The sequence below is a fragment of the Mobula hypostoma genome, chromosome 10 (genome assembly GCF_963921235.1).
Source record: "Mobula hypostoma chromosome 10, sMobHyp1.1, whole genome shotgun sequence".
NCBI classification, from domain to species: domain Eukaryota; kingdom Metazoa; phylum Chordata; class Chondrichthyes; order Myliobatiformes; family Myliobatidae; genus Mobula; species Mobula hypostoma.
The window spans coordinates 6,895,909-6,920,855 of NC_086106.1; the positions used below are offsets into that span (position 1 = coordinate 6,895,909).

The 24,947-nt window shown below is 49.8% G+C and overlaps 1 protein-coding gene across 2 annotated transcripts in view; it reads right to left on the reverse strand.

The window, feature by feature from the left end:
- Positions 1 to 362: 362 nt before the first annotated feature.
- Positions 363 to 24,947, reverse strand: part of nova2 (NOVA alternative splicing regulator 2) — a 281,551-nt gene continuing 256,966 nt past the window's right edge. For both annotated transcript variants that reach the window (XM_063059945.1, XM_063059944.1), the window contains exon 4: positions 363 to 3,170. In XM_063059945.1, coding sequence (XP_062916015.1) covers positions 2,163 to 3,170 — 1,008 coding nt within the window. In that variant the 3' untranslated portion in view covers positions 363 to 2,162. The remainder of the gene's footprint in view (positions 3,171 to 24,947) is intronic.

Consider the following 24,947-nt stretch of genomic DNA (forward strand, 5'->3'; position numbering starts at 1 on the left):
TTGGAATGGGCTCCACATTCTCACTTCTCCCCGGGAGGGCTAGTTTCTCCTTCGATTGCTTTCGTTCAGTCAGAGGGCTAGGAGGGAGGGGGTGGGTGTCAAACGAAGCAACTCTTTCAAGGAGGGAAGTGGCAGAACGGTATCTAACATGCTCTCGGTGTGTTAAAGGTAGCTGCTTCTTCTTGCAAATGAGAAAATCTGTGGGTGCTGGAAATCCAAGCAACACACAGAGAATGCTGGAGGAACTCAGCAGGCCGGGCAGCATCTATGGGGGAGAAAAAAAAGAGTACAGTTGACGTTTCGGGCTGAGATCCTTCTGAAGGGTCCCGGCCCGAAACGTTGACTGTTCACTCTTTTCCACAGATGCTGCCCGGCCTGCTGAGTTCCTCCAGCATTTTGTGTGTCCGTGCGTGTGTGTGTGTGTGTGTGTGTGTGTGTGTGTGTGTTGCCTCTTCTTGCTCTCCTGGAGAGCTGCAGTCTCCTAGCTGCAAGCAAGTCTGTACCAGTGGTCGGCATGGGAGTAACGAGAGATGTTCTGGAATTTGGGGGGGATCTGCAATGGTCATTCAGGAAGGCAGGAAGGGGAGTCCCAGAGAGAGGGAGAGAGGTGGGGGGAGGGGAGAGAGAGAGAGAGAGAGAGAGAGAGAGAGAGAGAGAGAGAGAGAGAGAGAGAGAGTCTGAGGTGATGGCACTGAACTTTAAGCTTGGACAATCACTCCTGTGTTCACATTAGCTGGGGACAGAGGTAGAGCTGCAAACCCTCCAACAACACCTCGGAGTCTCTAGGCTTAAAGATCAAGCTGGAAACCTCTGGGAATGCAAACTCTCGAGTTTATACATCCATTTTTTTTATACATATACGTTTTGATAAAACACGTAGATTGATTAGTGGCAAAATCAGCTGGCGTTCGAACATCTCGAGTGGGTGAAGGCAGATGAATCTGTTCGCTGGGCCGATGGGAAGGGAGGATCGAGCAGCCGGTCGCAGGCAAGTTTGCGAGGGGGCATTGGAGAGGGGCATCACATGGCAAGCCGCAAGTGGGTGGAGGTGTCACCCCTCGAGGAGGGAATGGGAATTGTAGAGGGGGTTGGGATGAGGTTTGGATGGAAGGGGTGGTGTTGATATGTTAGCTCCCAACCCTCTGCACTGTGTGCGAACGAGGACGGCGCTTATTCAAGTCTGGAAACGTGATGAACACGCAGCTCCATGAGGGAGGGAGAGAAAGAGGAGGAGGCGGGGGGGTGGGGGAGGAAGCAGTGAAGAGAGAAGAGACGATGGCACATTGAACAGGAGATTCAGGGCAGGGAATCATCGGAGACGGGAGAATGGAAGGAAAGGGCTAACGGAGAGGAAAAGAGGAGAAGGGGGAAGGAGAGGGAGGGGAGGGAAAAGGGAGAGGAAAGGTGGGGGGGCGGTAGAGAGGGGGAGAAGACTAGGGCATGAGTGAGGTTAGAGCAATAGGAGGGAGAATAAGGGGATAAGGAAGGGAAAAGGGAGGGGGAGGAGGGAAGAACAGGGAGGGTGAGGGAAGAGGGGAGGATAAGGAAGGGAAGGGAAAAGGAGGGAGAGTGAGGAAAGAGGAAGGGGAGATGAGGGAGTGGGAGGGGAAAGGAGAGTTGGAAGAACAAAGGCTAGGAGAAGGAGGACGGTGCGAGAGGGAGGATTAGGGAAGTGGAAGAGGAAAGAAGATGAGGGAGGGTGGGGGCAGGAGACATAGGCGGCGGCCGGGGAGAAGGGGGGGTTGGAATAAGAGGGAGGAGGCCAGCATTAGGAGGGAGTGGAGGAGGCTGGCGGCTAGCGAGAGGGCGGAGAGTGTAGGGCTGGTGGGGGGGTCGGGATGGAGCAGAGAGCCAGGGAGGTGGGGACGGGGGGGGAGGGGGAGGGTGGATGAAAAGGGGTGGGGGAAGAGGACGGGGAAATAGGTGAGTGTAGAGGCAACGGCCAGGGAGGAACAGGGAGGGCGGGAGAGAAGGAAACCCAAATCAACTGAAGACATGGTCTCCAATGGAAACGCAGTAAACATTATTTACATATACACAGATCTCTGACGCTTCATATAATATATTAATACAAGACGTTTTAATTAGATCAAGTACTATATAAGCTCCGTTCAGTTTCTGTTTAAAAAAGCGGACACCTGTCTTTCAGCTCCTGCTCCTGGTTACCCAACTTTCTGGAGGTTGGCAGCGCGCACTCCTTGCTCGTAGGTGATCCTTTGGCTGATTAAATACTGAGCGGCTTGTGTGGCGGCCGCTGATCCGGTGATGGTGACCTTGCGGTTCCTCGTGCCCGGGATAAACTCGCCCTTTTTGGAGATCTGGATGCGGGCGCCAGTCAACTCCTGGTACTCTACCAGCGTCTTGCCGCCCTTGCCCAAAATGGCGCCCACCAGGTTCTCGGGCACGGCGATCTCCACCACGTCCTTGGAGCCCTCGCTCAGCTTCTCCGCCGCCAGGATGGAGCCGGCAGCCAGCGGCGAGGCGGCGCTGAAGTACCCGTTGCTAGCGGCCGAGGCGGCAGCCAGCGAGCCCAGCGAGAAGGAGCCCACCGAGCCCGCCGGGGCGTTGGTGCCGGCTGAGGCTTCGTTGGCATACGAGGCCAGCAGGTTGGCGGCGGCGGCGGCGGCGGGGTTGGCGCTGGCCGCCACGGCCGCCAGCACACCGGTGGCCGTGGCCGGGTTGAGGCCCAGCCCCAGGGAGTTGGTATTGTAGCCGTAGCTGGCCAAGGTGTTGAGGGCCGAGCTGATGGCCAGCAGGTCGTTGCCGGTGAAGCCCGACAGCCCGGCGGTGAAGCCGGCCACGCCAGCCAGGTTGGCGTGGCCCAGTAGCCCCGCCGCCGAGGCCGCGGCCGGCAGGACCTCGGCCGAGTTGGCGTAGGGCGAGCCGGTGGGGTTGGAGTTGGCCACCGGGCCCGAGATGTTGGCGTAGCTGATGTTGAGGCAGCTGCCGCTCTGCGGGTCCTCCTGGATCTTCTGCACCATCAGCTCCACCGCCTTGCGGTTCTGCTCTGCCTCGCCGCTCACCGTCACCACCCTCTCCTGCAGGTTGATGCCTTCCGGCTTCTGCGACAGCTGCACCCAGGCGCCTGACTGCTCCATCACGGCCTTCACGGTTGCGCCGCCCTTGCCGATGATCAGCCCGGCCGTGCTGTTGGGGACGATCAGCTTCGCCTGCAGGAGGGAAGCACAGAGACAAGCGGACCCGCCGTTAGACACGTCCCCCCCGGAGATTGCACCCACACGGGACACGGGCTTGGCCATATTGGCAAATAACCACCCCTATTGCCGTCATGCTGTCTCGACCTGTCCTATCGCAGACATTCCCTTTGTCCTACACTTCTCCACTTTCATTCTGATCAAAGTCAAGTTTAATGTTATGCGCATAAGTAGATGTATGCACAACTGCAGTGAAAAACTTCCTTGCAGTTGCAATGCATGCATATTGCATCATTTCTGTAGCATTCAGAAGGAAACCAAAAATTAAACACCTAATTATGCACAATTTCTTCAGATAAGAATATAATTAGAATGAAAAAGAACAAAATTTCCATTTCACTGTAATGTATTCAAAGTAATTACACTTAGAGACACATATAGACATCCCCCACACTGTACTCACAGTGCTTTAACCATTTCAGAGACCCAATCCCCCTACATTCTCCTGACCAGATGTTTGGTCACTTATCCAGATGTTGACAGAATATTACAAACGAGTGTGATGGAGACTGCAGATGCTGGAATCTGGAGTAACAAACAATCTACTGGGGGGCATCAGTAGGTTGAGCAGCATCTGCCAGGGGAGAGGAACTGACGACTTTTTGGGTCGTTACCCTGCATCAGGTCCGAGGGTGCAGAGGGGAGGTGGCCGACGTGGAGAGGAGAAGGGAAGGGTGAGACAGAGGACAGTGTGTGACCGAGGAGGTGAAGGACGATTTTGCGTCTGTCTATATCTCTTCACCCCTCCCTGCCTCTGTCACCCAAGTCCACCCCTCACCCTCCACAGTGAGGCAACTTCTGCCCATCATCCCTTACCTCTCCTCGGTCCACCAATCACCTACCGACCCCTGCCACACCTCTTCCCCCCTCTATACCAGCTCCACTTTCAGTCCTGATGTAAGGTTTGGACCCGAAACGTTCACAGTTCCTTCCCACCCCCTACCACTCGACTCACCAAGTTCCCCCAGCAAAGTTGGCCCACCATGTCTGTGCTGACCAAGGTGGCAATCTAACTCATCCCATCTGCCATCGTCAGCACCCAGCCCATGCTCTTTTCTCCATCATCAGAGATCCTCATTGCTCAGGACATGCTCTCTGCCATCAGGAAGATGGTACAGGAGCCTCAGGACTCGCACCACCAGGTTCAGGAACAGTTACTACCCCTCAACCATCAGGCTCTTGAACAAAAGGTGAGAACTGCACTCATTCTAATTCTGGTGTTCCCACAACTGATGGTCTCACTTTAAGGATTCTTTCTCTTGTTATTTCATGCTCTCGTTATCTATTGCTATTTATTTATATTTGCATTTGCATAGTTTGCTGTCTTCTGCACTCTGGTTGATCTTTCATTGATCCTGTTTACAGTTACTATTCTATAGATTTGCTGAGTATGCCCACAGGAAAATGAATTTCAGGGTTGTATGTGGTGACGTATATGTACTCTGATAATAAAATCTACTTTGAACTTTTGCCTGCACAGATTTTGAATCCCTCTCAGAACCTAGTTCAGAATCAGAATCAGGTTTATGACCGCGGACATCTGACGCTAACCGTGTGGTTTTGTGGCGGCAGTAGAATTGCTGTCGTTCCTCTCCGCGCCTTGTGGAGCATCCGGTGGTAACCTTACCCTTTCTTTAGCATTTCGTCTGTCTGTTTTTTTTTACGAGCTGCTAGCTCGGCACTCAACCCAGCAAGGATGGAAAGCATGCAAAGGAGCCGGCCGGACTCGAACCTGGGCCACTCACTGACGCCACTACTCCACCGGCCGACTCGCAGTACAGTGCAAGACTTACAAATTGTTAAAAGATACAAAATGATCAAACAGTGTAAAAGATAAATGAGGTCTTTTGCACTATTTATCTTGTATCTTACAGTGATTTTGACTCACGGAGTACAGTAAAGAAAGGCCATTTGGCACATCCAGTCCATTCCAACCATCAACTACCCATTTACAATAATCCTGAATGTTTAGGTTCAGAAGAATTCCCTTCTCTGACACCATTATTTCCGATGTGAAACTCCTGGAGAGCCTTTCCGGGTTGGAAAGATCTCTGATTCACAGAGCAGCTAGTGGGAACGGGGAAGAATTCTGCAGGATTATTATGGAGCCTGGGAATTACCAAGTGCTGCCGCTGGGGGGAGCACCAACTCTAGGCATCTCCATAGGGAAATGGTCTCTCCACTCCCAGAATTGCTGATTAAACCGGGAATGCCCCTGGAAAACAAGGCTGGCGAGAACTGGATTGTCAGTGAAGTGCAGAACCGGAGGAGGAGCTAGAGATGTCAGTAGAGGTGAAAGTTTTGATTCACACCAGGAGATGTTATCTGTCCAAACTGTTCACTCTAGGGATGCACAGTGGTGTGTACCCTGACTGGTTCCATCACAGACTCGATGGGCTGAATGGCCTACTTCTGCTCCTTTGTCTTGTGACAGCCTGGCACAGAAACAACAATGCCCTGGAAAAGCCAACAATGCCCTGGATACAGCCCAGAACATCACAGGCAAAGCGCTCCACACCAGTGAGCATATCAGCAAGGAGCACTGCCACAAGCAAGCAGCATCCGTCCTCACGGACCCCCACGATCCAACACATGCTCTCTTCTCATTGCTGGCATCAGGAAGAAGGTACAAGACTCACACCACCAGGCTCAGGAACAGTTACTACCCCTCAACCACCAGGCTCAGGAACCAGAGGGGATAACATCGGTTGACCCATCATTGAAATGTTCCCACAACTAACAGACTCTGTAGGACCATAAGACATAGGAGCAGAATTAGGCCATCTGGCCTATCGAGTCTGCTCCGCCATCCAATCATGGCTGATCCTTTTTTTCTCTCCTCCCCAACCCCAGTTCCCAGCCTTCTCCCCGTAACCGTTGATGCCTCAATTTCAAGGACTCTTCATCTCACCTTCTCAATATTTATTTATTTTTTTACTATGATTGCTTTCTTTTTGTATCACAGTTCATTGTCTTCTGCTGTCTGGTTGATCGCCCAGGTTGGTGCAGTCTCTCGCTGATCCTATTATGGTTATTATTCTATTATGGATTTATTGAGTATGCCCGCAAGAAAATGAATCTCAGGGCTGTATATGGTGACATATATGTACTTCGATAAAAAAAATTTACTTAGAATTTTGAAGTCTATAGTCTCACGCCGGATCTCCGGAGCAGGAGGCCCTGAAATCCTCGGCTTTACGTGTTTCAGTGGCCGGGGTGAGGTCGAAGGCGCTCGGGAGGCTGTATCGGAGAGGCTGGTTGGAAGCTCGGAGTTTTCAGACGGATGGACTCAGTGTCGGCTGTGGTCGGCTGCTTCCAAGGCATCGGCAAGTTGACGGTCCCTGGAGGTTTATGGCAGGGAGTTTCTCCCTTTTGCCGCCTGCTATCGGGGACTCGGGAGTCGATCGACTCGGGGACTTTGAGACTATTTTTACCATGCCCCTGGTTTGTTCTTCATCAAATTATGGTATTGCTTTGCACTGCTGTAACTATGTGTTATAATTATGTGGTTCTGTCAGTGTTATTTTTTTGTTTGTCCTGTTTTCTGTGATATCACTCCGGAGAAACATTGTATCATTTCTTGTTGCATGTCTGCATTTCTAAATGACAATAAAAGAGGACTGAGTGTTCTCATAATCTAATTATGCACAAAAGCAATGAGAAACTCACTCACGATGGCATCAGAGGAAAACCATAAATTATGCAAAATTATATCAAATAAACACAGTTAGAACAAAATGCAAAACCCACTGCGATGCAACGTGATCAAAGTGGTCACAGTGCTGCTGCCTCGGAGGTGGTGGTCAGAATCCGAATCAGGTTTAATATCACCGGCATAGGTCGTGAAATTCGTTAACTTTGTGGCAGCAGTACAACGCAATGCATGATAATAGAAAAAAATAAATGAATAAATTACAGTAAGCATAAACTAGTTAAATTTAAACAGTGCAAAAAATATTTAAAAAGTGAGGCAGTGTTCATGGGTTCATTGTCCATTCAGAAATCGGGTGACAGAGGGGAAGAAGCTGTTTTTGAACCGTTGAGTGTTCAGGCTCCTGTACCTTCTCCCTGACGGTACAGGACATGCCCTGGGTGATGGGGATCCTAAATAGTGGATGTTGCCTTCTTGAGGTACTGCTCCTTGAAGATGTCCGTAAGACCTTAAGACCATAAGACGTAGGAACAGAATTAGGCCGTCTGGCCCATCGAGTCTGCTCCGCCATTCAATCACGGTTGATCCTCCTCCCTCAACCCCAGATCCCAGCCTTCTCCCCATAACCTTTGATGCCATGTCCAATCAAAAACCTACCAACCTCTGCCTTAAATACACCCAACCACCTGGCCTCCACAACTACCTCTGGCAACGAATCCCACAACAATGTCCCGGATACCATGGAGTTGTGCAGATACCAGGGATGTGCAGGTTAGTGCAAGAACCCAATGGTTGAAGGGAAGTAACTTTTACATCGAACATAGAAGAGTACAACAACAGGAACAGGCCATTCAGCCCACAATGTTGTGCTGAACCAGCTAAAAAAGTCAATAAAAAACACACAAAAACTAATTTTTTAGATTAGATTAGATTAGATTCAACTTTATTGTCATTGTGCCGAGTACAGATACAAAGCCAATGAAATGCAGTTAGCATCTGGCCAGAAATGCAAAGAATAGTGTTATTTACAAAATAACTGTGAATAAAAAGTAAATGCTACAGCACACAAATATAAAAGTACTGAGACAGTACAATATGGGTGCAATACTGCTTAGCGCTGTGATGTGAGGTTCAGCAGGGTCACAGCCTCAGGGAAGAAGCTCTTCCTGTGCCTGCTGGTGCGGGAGCGGAGGCTCCTGTAGCGCCTACCGGATGGGAGGAGAGTAAAAAGTCCATGGTTAGGGTGAGATGCATCCTTGATAATGCTTTTCGCCCTGCCTAGGCAGCGTTTATGGTAGATGTTCTCAATGGTGGCCAATTGGGTGCCGATAATCCGCTGGGCAGTTTTCACCACACGCTGGAGTGCTTTGCGGTCCGATACGGGACAATTGCCATACCACACTGAGATGCAGTTGGTGAGTATGCTCTCAATGGTACAACGGTAAAAGTCCGTCGGTATCCTGGGACAGAGGTGAGCTTTCTTGATGTTCGGCAGGAAATAAAGGCACTGTGCTACACAATGTCCATATCCCTCCATCTTCCTCACATCCATGTCCCTATCCAAACATCTCTGATGTATTTGCCTCTTCCACCACACCAGGCAGCACATCCCGGGCATCTACCACTCTCTGAGTAAAGCATTTACCCGTCACAACCCCCTTGAACCTACCCCCCTCACCTTCAATGCATGCCCTCTGGTTTCAGATATTTCTACTCTGGGTAAACGATACTCCTTCTGCTCGACCTATGCCTCCCATACTCTTGTAAACCTCTATCAGATCTCCCCTCAGTCTGTGGTGCAACAGAGAAAAGAGAAAAAGTTTATCCAGCCTCTCAGGATAACACGTGCCCTCATGTGCTGTATTTGAGCCTGCTGGCATGGGGCCCCAGGCTTCTATGCATCTGCTTGATGGTAGCTGAGAAGATGGCTTGGCCTGGATGGTGGTGATGGATGCTGCCCCCTCGAGGCAGGACCTCCTGTGGATATTATTGACGGTGGGGCGGGATGTGCCTGTGATCTATCGAGCTCAGTGGATCAGGCCAGTGAAGTTCTCTGACCTGCTGAGCATGCTCCAGTTTGATTTCGGATTTCTAGCATCTGCAGGAATTTATGTATTTGTTTCTTTATTGATTGATTGATCGGTTGGTTGGTTGATCGTGGGTGGCAGGGTGGAGATATGCCTCTACCAAAGGAGGTGTAAGGCGCTCCTTCCCTCCGCTAGCCTGCAGGTCACCCTTGGGCAAGGTGTAGCACCTGCTTAGCTCCCGATCAGGGTCACGTGAAGCCATGGGGGCAGGTGGTGGGTGGTCGTATGAGCAGCCAGTGCAGATCACAAGTCCTGGTTATGTGACCACTGACACCGGACAGTCAATCTCTGAAGAGTATTGATATTGAGCCTTGTAAAGACACTGCCCAGAAGAAGACAATGGTAAACCACTTCTGTAGAAAAATTTGCCAAGGTCAATCATGGTGATGGATAGACCATGATTGCCCATGTCATACAGCATGGTACATAATGATGATGTCATACCACTCGGCACATAATGATGATGATGATTTATTTTGCAATTCACTCCGGCCCTTCGAACCACCCACCCCACCCTAACAACCCCTGACAAACCCGATTGACTGCAGACTAATCATGGGGCAATTTACAATGACTAAGGAGCTGGTGGTAGACCTGAGGAGAGCTAAGGTACCGGTGACCCCTGTTTCCATCCAGGGTGTCAGTGTGGACATGGTGGAGGATTACAAATACCTGAGGATACGAATTGACAATAAACTGGACTGGTCTAAGAACACTGAGGCTGTCTACAAGAAGGGTCAGAGCCGTCTCTATTTCCTGAGGAGACTGAGGTCCTTTAACATCTGCCGGACGATGCTGAGGATGTTCTACGAGTCTGTGGTGGCCAGTGCTATCATGTTTGCTGTTGTGTGCTGGGGCAGCAGGCTGAGGGTAGCAGACACCAACAGAGTCAACAAACTCGTTCGTAAGGCCAGTGATGTTGTGGGGATGGAACTGGACTCTCTCACGGTGGTGTCTGAAAAGAGGATGCTGTCCAAGTTGCAAGCCATCTTGGACAATGTCTCCCATCCACTACATAATGTACTGGTTGGGCACAGGAGTACATTCAGCCAGAGACTCATTCCACCGAGATGCAACACAGAGCATCATAGGAAGTCATTCCTGCCTGTGGCCATCAAACTTTACAACTCCTCCCTTGGAGGGTCAGACACCCTGAGCCAATAGGCTGGTCCTGGACTTATTTTCTGGCATAATTTACATATTACTATTTAACTATTTATGGTTTTATTACTATTTATTATTTAAGGTGTAACTGTAACAAAAACCAATTTCCCCCGGGATCAATAAAGTATGACTATGACTGTGACAATTAACCAACCCACTATGTCTTTGGACTGTGGGGGGAAGCCAGAGCACCTGAGGAAAACCCACACATTCCACAGGGAGGACGTACAAAGACTCCGTATGGACCGGCACCAGAATTGAGCTCCAACCTCTGGAACACTGAGCTGTAATAGTGTCACACTAACTGCGAAGCTACTGAGGCGCCCAGTCTCACAACTCCAGCCTTCATTCTATTTTGTTTTATTTCCCTCCCTTTTGTTTTCATTTCATTCTATCTATAACACCCCCTCTAAACACAGAGTCTGTAGCAAGACGCCGGAGGAACTCAGCAGGTCAGGCAGCATCTAGGGAAATGAATAAACAGCCGACTTTTCGGGCCCAGACCTTTCTTCAGGACTGGGGGCGAAGGAAGAAAATGCCAGATTAAAAAGGAGGGGTGGGGGGAGAAGCAAGCCAGCGAGAAGGTGATAGGTGGCAGTAAATGGAGGTCAAGGGTTGGAGGAGAAAGAATCTGATAGGAGAGGACAGTGGACCATAGGAGAAAGGTAAGGAGGAGGTGATAGACCGGTAAGTAGAGGTAAAAGATCAGAACGGGGAACAGAAGAAGGAAGAGTGGGGGATTTTTATCCAGTATGAGAATCGATATTCATGCCATCAGGTTGGAGGCTACCCAGACAGAATCTAAGGTGTTGCTCCTTCACCCTGAAGGTGATCTCATCTTGACACAAGAGGACCGACATGTTGAAATGGGAATGGGAAAGGGAATTAAGACGTTTGGCCACCGGGAAGTTCCGCTGGGGTGGAGGTGCTCGACGAAGCGGTCTCCTAATTGACACCGGGTCCCACCAACCGGTGTGAAACCTGTTGGCCATCCATCCACCCCCTGCTGGAGAACAAAAGAATGGAACTCCACGCCGCTACACCCTCCACTACGCCAGATTTCACTCACCAGCTCATGGATGTACTTTGGTTTGGAGAGGTTTAACGTTCACACATCAAAAATAGCAGAGATGACCTTTTAAGTTAGACACAGCCAGGATATCCCGGCGGCCACATCATCTCAATTTGGCTTCCCATTCCTGTACAGACCTGTCGGTCCATCTGACTTTCTGCAGCAGCGTCTACTCGTCTCCAGGCTCCAAGGTGCAGGATTGAGAGAGGCTGTAGAGAGTTGTAAGCTCATCCAGATCCATCACAGAGACAACACTCCCCTCCATCGAGGACACCCTCAAAAGGCGGCTCTCAAGATGGCAGCACCCATCGTAAACCTTATTTTTATATACAAACGTTTCACAATTGTTGAATGTTTTTTATTACCAGTCGTAGTAACGCACTACGGCAAATTCCTAATACATGTAAATGCATTAGTGAATAAAGCTGATGCTTGATAATTTTGCATTCCTCTATCAGATCGTCCTTCAGTGCAGAGAATGCAGTCCAACCTCTCCCTGTACGGGAGAGGCAGTTGATGTCATTTACTTGGATTTGCAGAATGCATTTGATAAGGTGCGACACATGAAGATGCTTAACAAGATAAAATCCCATGGCGTTACAGGAAGGATACTGGCATGGAGAGAGGAATGGCTGACAGGCAGGAGGCAGCGAGTGGGAATAAAAGGGGCCTTTTCTGGATGTCTGCCTAGTGGTGTTGCTCAGGGGTCAGTATTGGGACCACTACTTTTCACATTATTTGTTAATGATTTGGATAATGGAATCGATGGCTTTGTGACAAAGTTTCTGGACGATACAAAGACAGGTGGCGGGGTAGGTAGTTCTGAGGAAGCAATGCGATTGCAGCAGGACTTTAGACAAACTGGGAGAATGGGAAAAAAAGTGTCAGATGAAATACAGTGTATGATAATGCATTTTGGTAAAAGGAACAATAGTGCAGATTAGTATCTAAATGGGGAGAAGGTTCAAACATCAGAGGTGCAGAGGGACTTGGGAGTCCTTGTTAAAGACTCCCAGAAGGTTACTTTACAGGTTGAGTCTGTGGTAGAGAAGGCATTTATTTCAAGAGGAATAGAACATAAAAGCAAGGTGATAATGCTGAGCCTTTATAAGACACTAATCAGGTCACACTTGGAATATTGTCAACACTTTGGACTCCATATCTCAGAAAAGATGTGTTATCTTTGTAGAGAGTCCAAAGGAGGTTAACGAGGGTGATTCGGGAATGAAGGGGTTAACATACGAGAAGCGTCTGGCAGCTTTGAGCCTGTACTCACTGGAGTTTAGAAGAATGCATGAGGATCTCATTGAAGCCTACTGAATGTTGAAAGGACTAGATAGGGTGGATGTGGAGAGAATGTTTCCTGTGGTGGGGGTATCCAGAACTAGATGGCACAGCCTTAAATTGAGAAGTGACCTTTTAGAACAGAGGTAAGGAGGAATTTTTTTTTAACCAGAGAGTAGTGATCTGTGGAATGCTCTGTCACAGACTGTGGTGGTCAAGTCCATACGTATATTTAAGGCAGAAGCTGATCGTTTCCTGATCAGTCAGGGCATCAAAGGATATGGTGAGAAGGCAGGTGTATGGGGTTGAGTGGGATACGGGATCACCCATGATGGACTGGCAGACTCGATGGGCTGAATGGCCTAATTCTGCTCCTGCGTCTTATGTTGTAATACTCAGTCCAAGCAATTGTCGGCACAGTGAGATGTAGAAAGGAGGCCTCCTTCACCTATGCCTCCATTGCCTCTGGGCACAGCTCTCCCAACCCGCTGCTGACTGCCTACCCCTACCGAGGGAGGCACCTCTCTGGAATACTATGCCCACAGCGGCTCTGGACCCTCACAGGTGTGTGAAGTGGAGGGCGATACGTTTGTGAAAGAGTGGGTGGATTGAGGGCTCGAGACAGAAGTTAGGATCTCAGATCCAGTACTGAGGAAATTCTTAGGTACATATAGACAGCTTAGGTGTCTAAGACTTTTGCACAGTACTGTAGTAATTTTATGTATTGCACCGTACTGCTGCTGCAAATAAAAGAACAAATTTCATGACAGATGTGAGTGATGATAAACCTGATTCTGATCTGGGTCTCTGTTGTGGACTGAGAGTGGGAAGGAGGCAGGGAGAGGGGAATCGTGGTTGGGAAAAGGGGAAGGGAGAGGGGAGGGAGCAGGAAGCACCAGAGAGACATCCTGTAATGATCAATAAACCAATTGTTTGGAATCCAGTGACCCTGCCTGGTGTCTCAGGGCTGGGTGTGTCTCACCCACCCCCGGCACTCCTTCTCTGCCACCTGTCCCACACCCCTCCCACATCGCTCCACCCTCGCCATTCTCAACATCCTTTGCTCCCACCAGATTCACAAACTCGCTCTCCGCTCCATGTTGACACTGGCAGAACTGCACAAAAGCCTTATGCACCCTCACGATAAATATGTGACTAGGACCTTTGCACAGGATTGATCACATTGAACAGCAGGGCAGAGTTGAGGGGCTGAGTGGCCTACTCCTGCTCTTATTTTCCAAGGCATAGCTGCCAGTGGTGGAGCGATTAAAGTCAGGGGTTTCCGTGGATAGGATTGGTGGAGCACAGAGATCTCGGAGGTTGCATGAGGAGAAGGAGGGACAAGAAGTGTGATTCAAGCTTGGTATCAGCTCATCCCTCTGCAATTGGACCTTGGACTTTCTGACTAACAGACCCCACTCAGTTAAGTTAGACAACCTCTCCTCCTCCACTCTCACCCTGAACACCGGCGTGCCTCAAGGCTGTATGCTGAGCCTCTTCTGTACTCCCTTTTCACCTATGACTGCATTCCTGTACATGGTTCTAACTCCATAATCAAGTTCGCAGACGACATCACGGTGGTTGGCCTGATCAGAGGGGACAACGAGACGGCCTACAGGGACGAGATCCACCCCCTGGCCACGTGGTGTGTAGACAACAACCTGGCCCTTAACACCCAGAAGACCAAGGAGATCATTGTGGACTTCAGGCATGCTAGGAGCCACACTCACGTCCCCATCTACATCAACGGAGCTGTAGTGGAGCATGTATCAAGCTTCAAATTCCTCGGTGTCCATATTTCCGAGGATCTCACCTGGTCCCTGAACTCCTCCATCCTGATCAAAAAGGCCCAACAGCACCTCTATTTCCTGCGGAGCATCAAGAAAGCTCACCTCTGTCCCAGGATACTAATGGACCTTTACCACTGTACCATTGAGAGCATACTCACCAACTGCATCTCAGTGTGGTATGGCAATTGTCCCGTATTGGACCGCAAAGCACTCCAGCATGTGGTGAAAACTGCCCAGCGGATTATCGGCACCCAATTGCCCACCATTGAGAACATCTACCATAAACGCTGCCTGGGCAGGGCGAAAAGCATTATCAGGAATGCATCTCACCCCAACCATGGACTTTTTACTCTCCTCCCATCCGGTAGGTGCTACAGGAGCCTCCGCTCCCACACCAGCAGGCACAGGAAGAGCTTCTTCCCTGAGGCTGTGACCCTGCTGAACCTCACATCACAGCGCTAAGCAGTATTGCACCCATATTGTACTGTCTCAGTACTTTCATATTTGTGTGCTGTAGCACTTTTTTTATTCGCAGTTATTTTGTAAATAACACTATTCTTTGCATTTCTGGTCAGATGCTAAATGCATTTCATTGGCTTTGTATCTGTACTCGGCACAATGACAATAAAGTTGAATCTAATCTAATCTAATCAAAAGCAAAGGCTTTTAGATGGAATAATTTTCACAAGATGTTGAAAGAACTCAGCAGGTCAGGCAGCATCTTTGGGGTGGAATAAAGAGATCCTGTTGAAGGGTCTCGGACCGAAATATCGACTGTTTTCTCTCCTCCACAGGTGCCGCCTGACCTGCTGGGTCCCTCCAGCATTTTGTGTGTGTTGCTCTGGATTTCCAGCATCTGCAGAGTCTCTTGTGTTTGTGACTTTGGAAGAGGGATGTCAGCATTCAGCAAGACAGAGGACTGAGCAAAGCTGGGGCGTGGCGGTGGGGAGACAAGACGGAGCAACAGATTATCTTTTCCTCTGATCTCCCCAGAAAAAGCTGCAACATTTCACAAAACATTATCGTTTCCCTCGAGTTTCTGTTGCCATGGAAACTAAGAATCCGCTCTTGTACAGAACAGAGCAGAACGGGTCCATGGCCTTACCTGAAGAGAAGCAAAGGATTGGGGAGGGGAGAGGGAAAGAGAGGAGGTGGTAAATCTTTGCACAAAATATTTTTACTGAGTTTGGACAGATCAGGCCAGGAACACGTGACTATTGGAGACAACCGTTATGTTGCAGTCACTTACAGAGCATTGTCTACACTGTCATCTTCTAGCACCCTTCCCTCACAGTCACGTCTGCCACAAATACCTTCCCCCGAGGTGTGAGGTCGACCCCTCACAGTCCTCCATCTTCTGTGATCACCCAGTGTCTTTCCATTAACCACCACACACATATTCATACATACACACACACACAGACACACAAACACGCATATCACAATCCACCTCATCACCCAGGAGTCAGAAACACACGTTGTTACCTGCATTGTAACTTTAAGCACAGAATCTGCTGTTCTTTTATCTGTGTGTGTGTGTGTGTGAGTGTGTGTTTGTGTGTGTGAGGAGGCGTGTGTGGGTGTGTGTGTGTGTGTGAGAGAGAGTGTGTGTGTGTGTGTGAGGAGGGGTGTGTGTGTGTGAGTGTGTGTCTGCATGTGTGGTAGGTGTATGTATATATAAGCATGAATATCTGTGCTTATTTGTGTAAGAGAGAGTGTGTGTGTGTGTGTGAGAGAGAGAGTATGTGTGAGGAGGTGTGTGTGTGAGAGAGAGTGCGTGTGTGTGTGTGAGAGAGAGAGTGTGTGTGTGTGAGAGTGTGTGTGAGGAGGTGTTTGTGAGGAGCGTCGTGTGTGTGAGGGTGTGTGTGTGAGTGTGTGTGTGTTTGAGTGTGTATGTGTGTGACTGTATGTGCTAGTGTGTGTGTGTGAGAGAATGTGTGTGAGGAGGTGTGTGTGTGAGGAGGTGAGTGTGTGTGAGAGTGTGTGAGAGAATGTGTGAGAGTGTGTGTGTGTGTGTGTGTGTGAGTGTGTGTGTGGAGGTGTGTGTGTGAGGAGGTGTGTGTGTGTGTGAGAGTGTGTGTGTATATGCGTGTGTGTGTGAGAGAGTGTGTGTGAGGAGGTGTGAGAGAGAGTGTGTGTGTGTGAGAGTGTGTGTGAGGAGGTGTTTGTGAGGAGCGTCGTGTGTGTGAGGGTATGTGTGTGAGTGTGTGTGTGTGTTTGAGTGTGTATGTGTGTGAGTGTATGTGCTGGTGTGTGTGTGTGAGGAGGTGTGTGTGTGAGGAGGTGAGTGTGTGTGTGTATATGCGTGTGTGTGTGTGTGTGTGTGTGTGTGTGAGAGAGAGTGTTTGTGAGGAGGTGTGTGTGTGAGATTGTGTGTGAGGAGGTGTGAGAGAGTGTATGTGTGTGTGAGAGGGTGTGTGTGTGGAGGTGTATGTGTGAGGAGGTGAGTGTGTGTGAGAGTGTGTGAGAGAATGTGTGAGAGAGTGTGTGTGTGTGTGTGAGAGTGTGTGTGTGTGTGAGAGAGAGTGTGCATGTGTGTGTGTGTTTGGTTTCTGAGATCACAACCTTATTGGAAAGGACAGCTATGTTGTGTGCCTCCTCTCCAAGCAATTCAGCAGCTGTACAGTAAGAGCCAAGACTCCCGGCACGTGAACGGTCTGGCCAGCACTTACAGAGAAACACAAGTCTATCAGACACCCGGTTGCAAGCTGGCCCCAGTGACCCAGCCACTGTGGCTTCCGTCAGAGGTCACCAGCGCGTCACCAGGACCCGAGGTAAAAAGACCAACGTGCATTGCTGTAGCACCTTTCCTGATGTCACATGGCCCAAAGCCTCCAACAGCCAATGTAGCAGTCAATACAATGACGAGTGCAAGACCAGTGGAATGGTGCAAAGTACCCCCGGGGCAAACTGAGGCGCCACTTCCACTGAGGTGGCAACAGTGGAATTTTGGGATGGAGATCACGGCTGCACTCTGGCACGGAGGTGGTTGGTTCGGAGTCTGATCACGGTGGGGAAGAAGCTGCTCCTGAGTCTGCAGCCGGTGCATCTCACAAGTCCTGGCTGTGTGACCACGGACGCCGGGCAGTCTCTGGAGAGATTCGACAAATGGCGGGGTTCTCCCGTCTTGTGAAGACACTGCCCAGGAGAAGGCAACGGCAAACCACTTCAGTAGAAAGGTTCGCCAGGAACAATCATGGTCGTGGAAAGACCGTGATCGCCTACGTTATACCACATGGCACATAATGATGATGTCATACAACATGGCACATAATGATGATGTCATATGACATTGGCACATAAGGATGATAATATGGTCGCCAATCAACCACTGACACTACAAGGAAAACAACTCCAGCTTATCCCACCTCCCCTTACAACTCGAGCTCTCCAGTCCTGGTAGTAACCTCGTGAATCTTTTCTGCGCCTTTTCCAGTCTGATAGCATTCTTCCTACAGCTGGGTGGCCTAAACTGCGCACAACACTCCAAATAGCTTCAGCCTGAACAATTACAACATCATGGCCCCCACTCGCGTATTCAGTGCCCCGACGATGAAGGCAGGTCTTCTTCGTCACCCTGTCTCCCTGGTCTAGCTCGCCGCCATGCCACACAGAATGGTGGCGTAGCGGTTAGCACAACGGTTTACGGTACCAGAGACCCGGGGTTCAATTCCCGTCGCTGCCTGCGAGAAGTTTGAACCTTCATCCCCGTGACGCTGTGGTTTCCTCCGGGTGCTCCGGTCTCCTCCCACAGCCCAAAGACCTACCGGTTGGTAGGTTAGTTGGTCCATTGATTAAACTATGGTCAAACTGGTGACCGTTGGGCTTGGAGGGCCTGGTCCACACTGTATCCCTTTTCTACCAGCCTTTGAATCTACGCTAAGATCCCTTACACGTAGCCCTCCAGTTTTCTGTCACCCACAAGCCCATCGGCTTACCCCTTGACCCGCTTAACGTCAGCGCGGTAGCGTAGCGGTCAGTCGAACACTATTACAGTGCCAGTGTCGGCCGCTGTCTGTAAGGGGCTTGTACCTGCTCCACGTGGGTTTCCTCCGGGTGTTCCGGTTTCCCAAACGTTGTATGGGTCAGTAGGTTAATAGGTTACATGAGGCACGGCCTCATTCCTCGGTTACTGTGAAGTATCTCTTAATAAAGATAGAGGGGAGTCTAGGACCAGAGGGCACAGCCTCAGAATAGAGGGACGTCCATTTAGAACTGAAACGAGGAGGAATTTCTTTAGCCAGAGGCTGGTGAACCTGTGGAATTCATTGCCACAGGCAGCTGTGGAGGCCAAGATGTTGGGTATATTTAAGGCAGATGTGGACAGATTCTTGATTATAAACACGAGAAAGTCTGAAGATGCTGGAAATCCAGAACAACACACAAAAAATGCTGGAGGAACTCACCAGGCCAGTCAGCATCTACGGAAAAGAGTAACCAATCGACATCTTGAGCCAAGATCTTTCCTCACGACCGGAAAGCCTGACTTCTCCTCTTTCTTATCAGGCCTGGTGAAGGCCCGAAACGTCGACCGTTTCTTCTTTTCCGTAGGGCCTGCTGAGTTCCTCCAGCGATTTGTGTGTGTAATTTTAGGTTCTCGATTAGTCAGGGCATGAGAGAAGGCAAGGGAACAGGGTTGGGGGTGGGGTTAATGGATCAGCCATGAGTAAATGATGGTGCAGACTCGATGGGCCGAGCGACCTATTTCTGCTCCTATGTCTTATAAATAACAAGAGTTTTCTCCTCAGCGCACGGTGGACCTCGTAGGAATTAATTTGAGCAGCTACGCTGTTGTCCCTTGAGTGACTTTGATTTCATTCAGTGTGACACGACAATACAGACTAGAACTTGATCACATCGTCCCTGTGTGTAAGAGACTGTCTCAGTCTGCTGGGTCTGCACCAGAGGTCGTCTTTGTGTTCAAACAGACAATCTGATTGTCAGCATCCTTGTCGACAAGACTCAGGTCTTCTCGCAGACCCCGTGTACCACAGCTCGACTCAGGAATCATTTACTAGCTGCCCTGTCCCAGTGCAGGTCAAGTTACTGTCAGTAAGCAGGAGAGAAAGAGGACGAGGAACGAGGGGGAGGCGGGGGAGTACTGGGAAAGAGAGGGAGGGGAGGACTGGGAAAGAGAGGGGGGGAGGACAAGGAAAGGGAGGTAGGGGGAGGACTGGGAAAGGGAGGCAAGGGGAGGACTGGGAAAGGGAGGCAAGGGGAGGACTGGGAAAGGGAGGGAGGCAGGGGGAGGAGGAGGAAAGAGAGGCAAGGGGAGGATGAGGAAAGGGAGGGAGGCAGGGGGAGGATGAGGAAAGGGAGGGAGGCGGGGGAGGATGAGGAAAGGGAGTGAGGCAGGGGAGGATGAAGAATGGGAGGGAGGGGGAGGACTGGGAAAGGGTGGGAGGACGAGGAAAGAGAGGCAAAGGGAGGATGAGGAAAGGGAGGGAGGCAGGGGGAGGATGAGAAAAGGGAGGGAGGAGGAGAATGAGGAAAGGGAGGTAGGGGAGGATGAGGAAAGGGAGGGAGGCAGGGGAGGAGGAGGAAAGGGAGGGGGGAGGACGAGGAAAGAGACGGAGGGGGAGGATAAGGAATGGGAGGAAGGTGGGGGAGGATGAGGAATGGGAGGGAGGGGGAGGATGAGGAATGGGAGGGAGGTGGGGGAGGATGAGGAATGGGAGGGAGGGAGAGGACGAGGAACGAGAGGGAGGTGGGGAGACTAGGAAAGAGGAGGGGGAGAATGAGGAAAGGGAGGGAGGCGCGGGAGGACGAGGAAATGGAGGGAGGCAGGGGGAGACTAGGAAAAGCAAATAGAGAAATGAACCCCAACAGAAGATTAGCTTTATCGGTCTGATACAACAGTTCTGTGCAGACGTCTTAGGCACACATATTCGATAGAGTGTCTCAGACGTTTGTACTGCACTGTATTTATGAGCGGGGAGCAGAGAGCCAGTTTATAAATCAGGGAGCAGAGAGCCAGTTTATAAATCAGGGAGCAGAGGGTGTTGGGAATGGTGAGGGTGAGGCAGGAGGGGTGTGGGACAGACTGCAGAGAAGGAGTGCCAGGTCCGATGGGGGTGGGGGGGAGAACTGGTACGGGTGTAGACACACCCACCCCGCCTACCCCTGAGACACCAGGCAAGGTCATTCCGTTCGAACCAATTGGTTTATTGATCATTATAGAGCTATTATTGTGTTTTCTGGTAGTTATCTTCTTGTAAATATTGGCAGATTTCTTCTTGCTATTTTTGCTAATATTTCGAAGTTTAATTTTTGACACCCTTGCATGAAAGTGCTAAGCAACTCCAGCCATTTATTTCCTTTGGTCGTAACTCACGTATCATAACACCGCCTACAATGCCAATCTGACTTCCAACTTGCCCACATTTGGCCTACGGTAAACCCTTCTACATTATTTTTGAGAGACACAGCATAGAAACAGAGTCCCTGTTGACCATCAATGTCCCATCTACACAAATTCAACAAGAATGACAATTTTTTTTGTTTTTATCATTTTCTTATTAAATCCTGGTAATGTGGAAAGAATTTCACAGGTTTGGAGAGAGAGAGAGAATTGGAAAACACTGCCTATGAACAAGCATATTAAACATTTCTTTACAAACAGTAAAATATTTGACCGAACATCTAAGCCCTCCCAAGTTAAATACCTACATTCAACAAACAAATACTTAGCTAAGTGAGCGTGTGGGCCATTCTGTATCTGCAGCATCGTTTCCCATTGGTTCTTCAGCACTGGTCGCGATCTCAGTGTGAAGGTGAGCCCCTGGAGACAAAGGAAAGAGCGCGAGTCTCTCGCACGTGCTGTTCTTATACCCCTGAGGTGCCCAGCAGCAGACACCGGTGCCGTGGCACCGAAGGTAACCAACGGGAAAGAGCTGCTGCACACTTCAAACGGGCCAATTGACCACCGGCACAGTAGAAGCAGATTTTGGTCGAAAAGTAAGCTGACCACACCCTCCCCACCCCCTCAACCATCCCAGGTTCTATGCCTCACCTGTACACTAGTGCCAATTTACAGTTGGCAATTAGCCTACCGACTGGCTCATCTGCGGAGTGTGGGAGGAGACTGGAGCAGCTGCAGGGAACCCACCTCCATTTTTACGTCTGCACAGTTTGCTGTCTTCTGCACTCTGGTTGATCTTTCAGTGATCCTGTTATCGTTACTATTCCATAGATTTGCTGAGTAGGCCCACAGGAAAATGAATCTCAGGGTTGTACGCAGTGACGTATATGTACTTTGATAATAAAATTTACTTCGAATGTTGAACATGTTAGAAACATAGAAAACCTACAGCATAATACAGGCCCTTCAGCCCACAAAGCTGTGCTGAACATGTCACTACCTTAGAACTACCTAGTCTTTATCCCTAGCCCTCTATTTTTCTAAGCTCCATGTATCCATCCAGGAGTCTCTTAAAAGACCCTATCGTTTCCACCTCCACCACCGCCGCCGGCAGCCCATTCCACGCACTCACCACTCTTTGCGTAAAAAACTTACCCCTGACATCTCCTCTCTACCTCCTTCCAAGCACCTGAAAACTATGCCCTCTTGTGCTAGCCATTTCAGCCCTGGGGAAAAGCCTCTGACTATCCACACGATCAATGCCTCTCATTATCTTGTACACCTCTATCAGGTCACCCCTCATCCTCTGTCACCCCAAGGAGAAAAGGCCAAGTTCACTCAACCTATTCTCATAAGGCATGCCCCCCAATCCAGACAACATCCTTGTAAATCTCCTCTGCACCCTTTCTATGGTTTCCACATCCTTCCTGTAGTGAGGTGACCAGAACTGAGCACAGTACTCCAAGTGGGGTCTGACCAGGGTCCTATATAGCTGCAACATTACCTCTCGGCTCCTAAACTCAATCCCACGACTGATTAAGGACAATACACCGTATGCCTTCTTAACCACAGAGTCAACCTGCACAGCAGCTTTGAGTGTCCTATGGACTCGGACCCCAAGATCCCTCTGATCCTTCACACTGCCAAGAGTCTTACCATTAATACTATATTCTGCCATCATATTTGACCCACCAAAATGAACCTCCTCACACTTATCTGGGTTGAACTCCATCTGCCACTTCTCAGCCTAGTTTTGCATCCTATCAATGTCCCGCTGTAACCTCTGACAGCCCTCCACACTGTCCACAACACCTCCAACCTTAGTGTTCACCGAGAGAGTGTGTAAGCTCGTCACAGAACAGCGCACAGGGTCAGAATGGAAGCTGACATGATGGCATTGTGAGGCAGTGCCGCCCAATTCAACGTCAGAAGGAATACTGGATTTTCCTGGGGAATGCCAGATTTCCTGGAAAACGCCAGAATTCCTGGCCCTCCTGTGAGGTGTCTGCAGGTGGCTTCCTGACTGACGACATATCAATGCAGCTAGAACAAATGTAAGACGGAGGTTATATTTTATCTGTAGTTTGAGGAGACTTGGTTTGCCAGCGAACATACTTGAAAACGTCTCCAGATGTACCATAGAGAGCATTCTAAATGGCTGCATCACCGTCTGGCATGGGAAGGAGGGGCTACTGCACAGGGTCTGAATAAGTTGGAGAAACTTATTGATCGATCGTGTGGATAGTCAGAGGCTTTTCCCCAGGGCCGAAATGGCTAGCACGAGAGGGCACAGTTTTAAGGTGCTTGGAAGCAGGTGCAGAGGAGATGTCAGGGGTAAGTTTTTTACGCAGAGAGTGGTGAGTGCGTGGAATGGGCTGCCGGCGATGGTGGTGGAGGTGGAATCGATAGGGTCTTTTAAGAGACTCCTGGACAGGTACATGGAGCTCAGAAAAATAGAGGGCTATGGGTAAGCCTAGGTAGTTCTAAGGTAAGGACATGTTCGGCACAGCTTTGTGGGCCGAAGGGCCTGTATTGGGCTGTAGGTTTTCTATGTTTCTCTGTTTCTAAACTAGTCAACCATATGATGTAAAATTAGTCAACTCCATCCATAGTATCCAAAACATCTTCAAGGAGGGTGGCTTAGGAAGGAGACATCCATCATTAAGGACCCCCAACACCCAGGACATGCTCTCTTCTCACTGTTACCATCAGGGAGGAGGTACAGGAGCCTGAAGGCACACACTCAATGATTCAGGAACAGTTTCTTCCCCTCTGCCATCTGATTTCTGAATGGACATCGAACCCATGAACACTACCTCACTACTTTTTTATTTCTGTTTTTGCACAACTTGTTTTAATGTAACTATTTAACAGACACATATATACTTAATGTAACTCAGTTGTTTTGTTCTCGATATTTACTTAACATACTATTTCATTTTCAAAATGGTTGTTGTGACGCGTCTAGTTAGTGTAGTGAGTAGTGCTTGTCACTCTCACTTTCAGCTTCCACCGCTGAAGAGGGGAGCTGAACGTGTAGGTCTCTCCCTGCCAGTACATAATTCTCCAACAACAAGTCTCGTGTAGTGCCTGCTCGCTGGCGACACACCGGAACTGAACTCCTTTTGGACTCGGGCTGAACTAGAGAGGACGGGGAGGAGGTCCGGCCCCTGCACGTGTGGCACGCAGGCCCACCGGCGTGTGGACACACCCTGGTGCTTGTGAACCAGATCCCCATCCATGGGTAAATATCCCCACTACCTTGTGGGCAGCCTCGGGAGAGACGGAGATTACGGGAGTAAACCCAGACAGCAAATTCGGAGAGGAGCCCCTCAGGCGGCTGGACGTCATTGAAGATCCTTCCGGCAGCTCCTGCAGCCAAGCTGGTGCCAAACGTATTGCTTCATAAACTTTCCTTTGGACTACACTGGTGAGACCTAGAGGGGGATCTTGACGACTGGGCATCTCAGGATCTCCGTACCTTCTGCCCAGGCTTGTGATGACGATGAACATCACCCATTGTCCTTCGAGATGCCAACCACCATTGCATTGTATTGCTACAGTAAAGTTAACAAATTTCACGTCATATGCCAGTGATATTAAACCCGATTCTGACTATGTGACTCACGGTGTCAAAGCATTCAGCTGTTTCCAATAGTTATGCTGGTAATTCTGCCCAGTGAGCGTGTGCCAAGCTAGAACCTGTGAAACATGCACTCAAGATCTCCCTTTAGCAGAATGAAAAACATTATTGCTGATCCACAGGGTTCAGCTTTGGGTCTCCTACTTTTCCTGTTACATGTTAATAATCTAGAGGATGGAATTGATGGCTTTGCGGCCAGATTGGTGGTTGATACAGAGATAGCTGGGGGGGGCGGGGGCAAGTAATGCTGAGGGAGCAGGGAGCCTGCAGAAGGACTTGGACAGGTCAGGAGAATGAGCAAAAAGCGGATGATGAAATACAGTAAAGGAAAATGTACGTGTATGCACTTTGCTGGACTGAAAAAAGGCAAAGGCTGTTTTCTAAATGAGAAGGGTGACGATGATTGGGTGGCGGGGTGGAGATACGTCTCTACCGAAGGGGGTGTAAGACGCTCCTTCCCTCCGCTAGCCTGCAGGTCACCCTTGGGCAAGGTGTAGCACCTGTTTAGCCCCCGATCAGGGTCATGTGAAGCCATGGGAGCAGGTGGAGGACGGTCGTATGAGCAGCCGGTGCAGATCACAAGTCCTGGTGATGCGACCACTGACACCAGGCAGACAATCTCTGAAGAGTTTTGATAATGGCTGGGGTCACATGTCTTGTAAAGACACTGCCCAGAAAG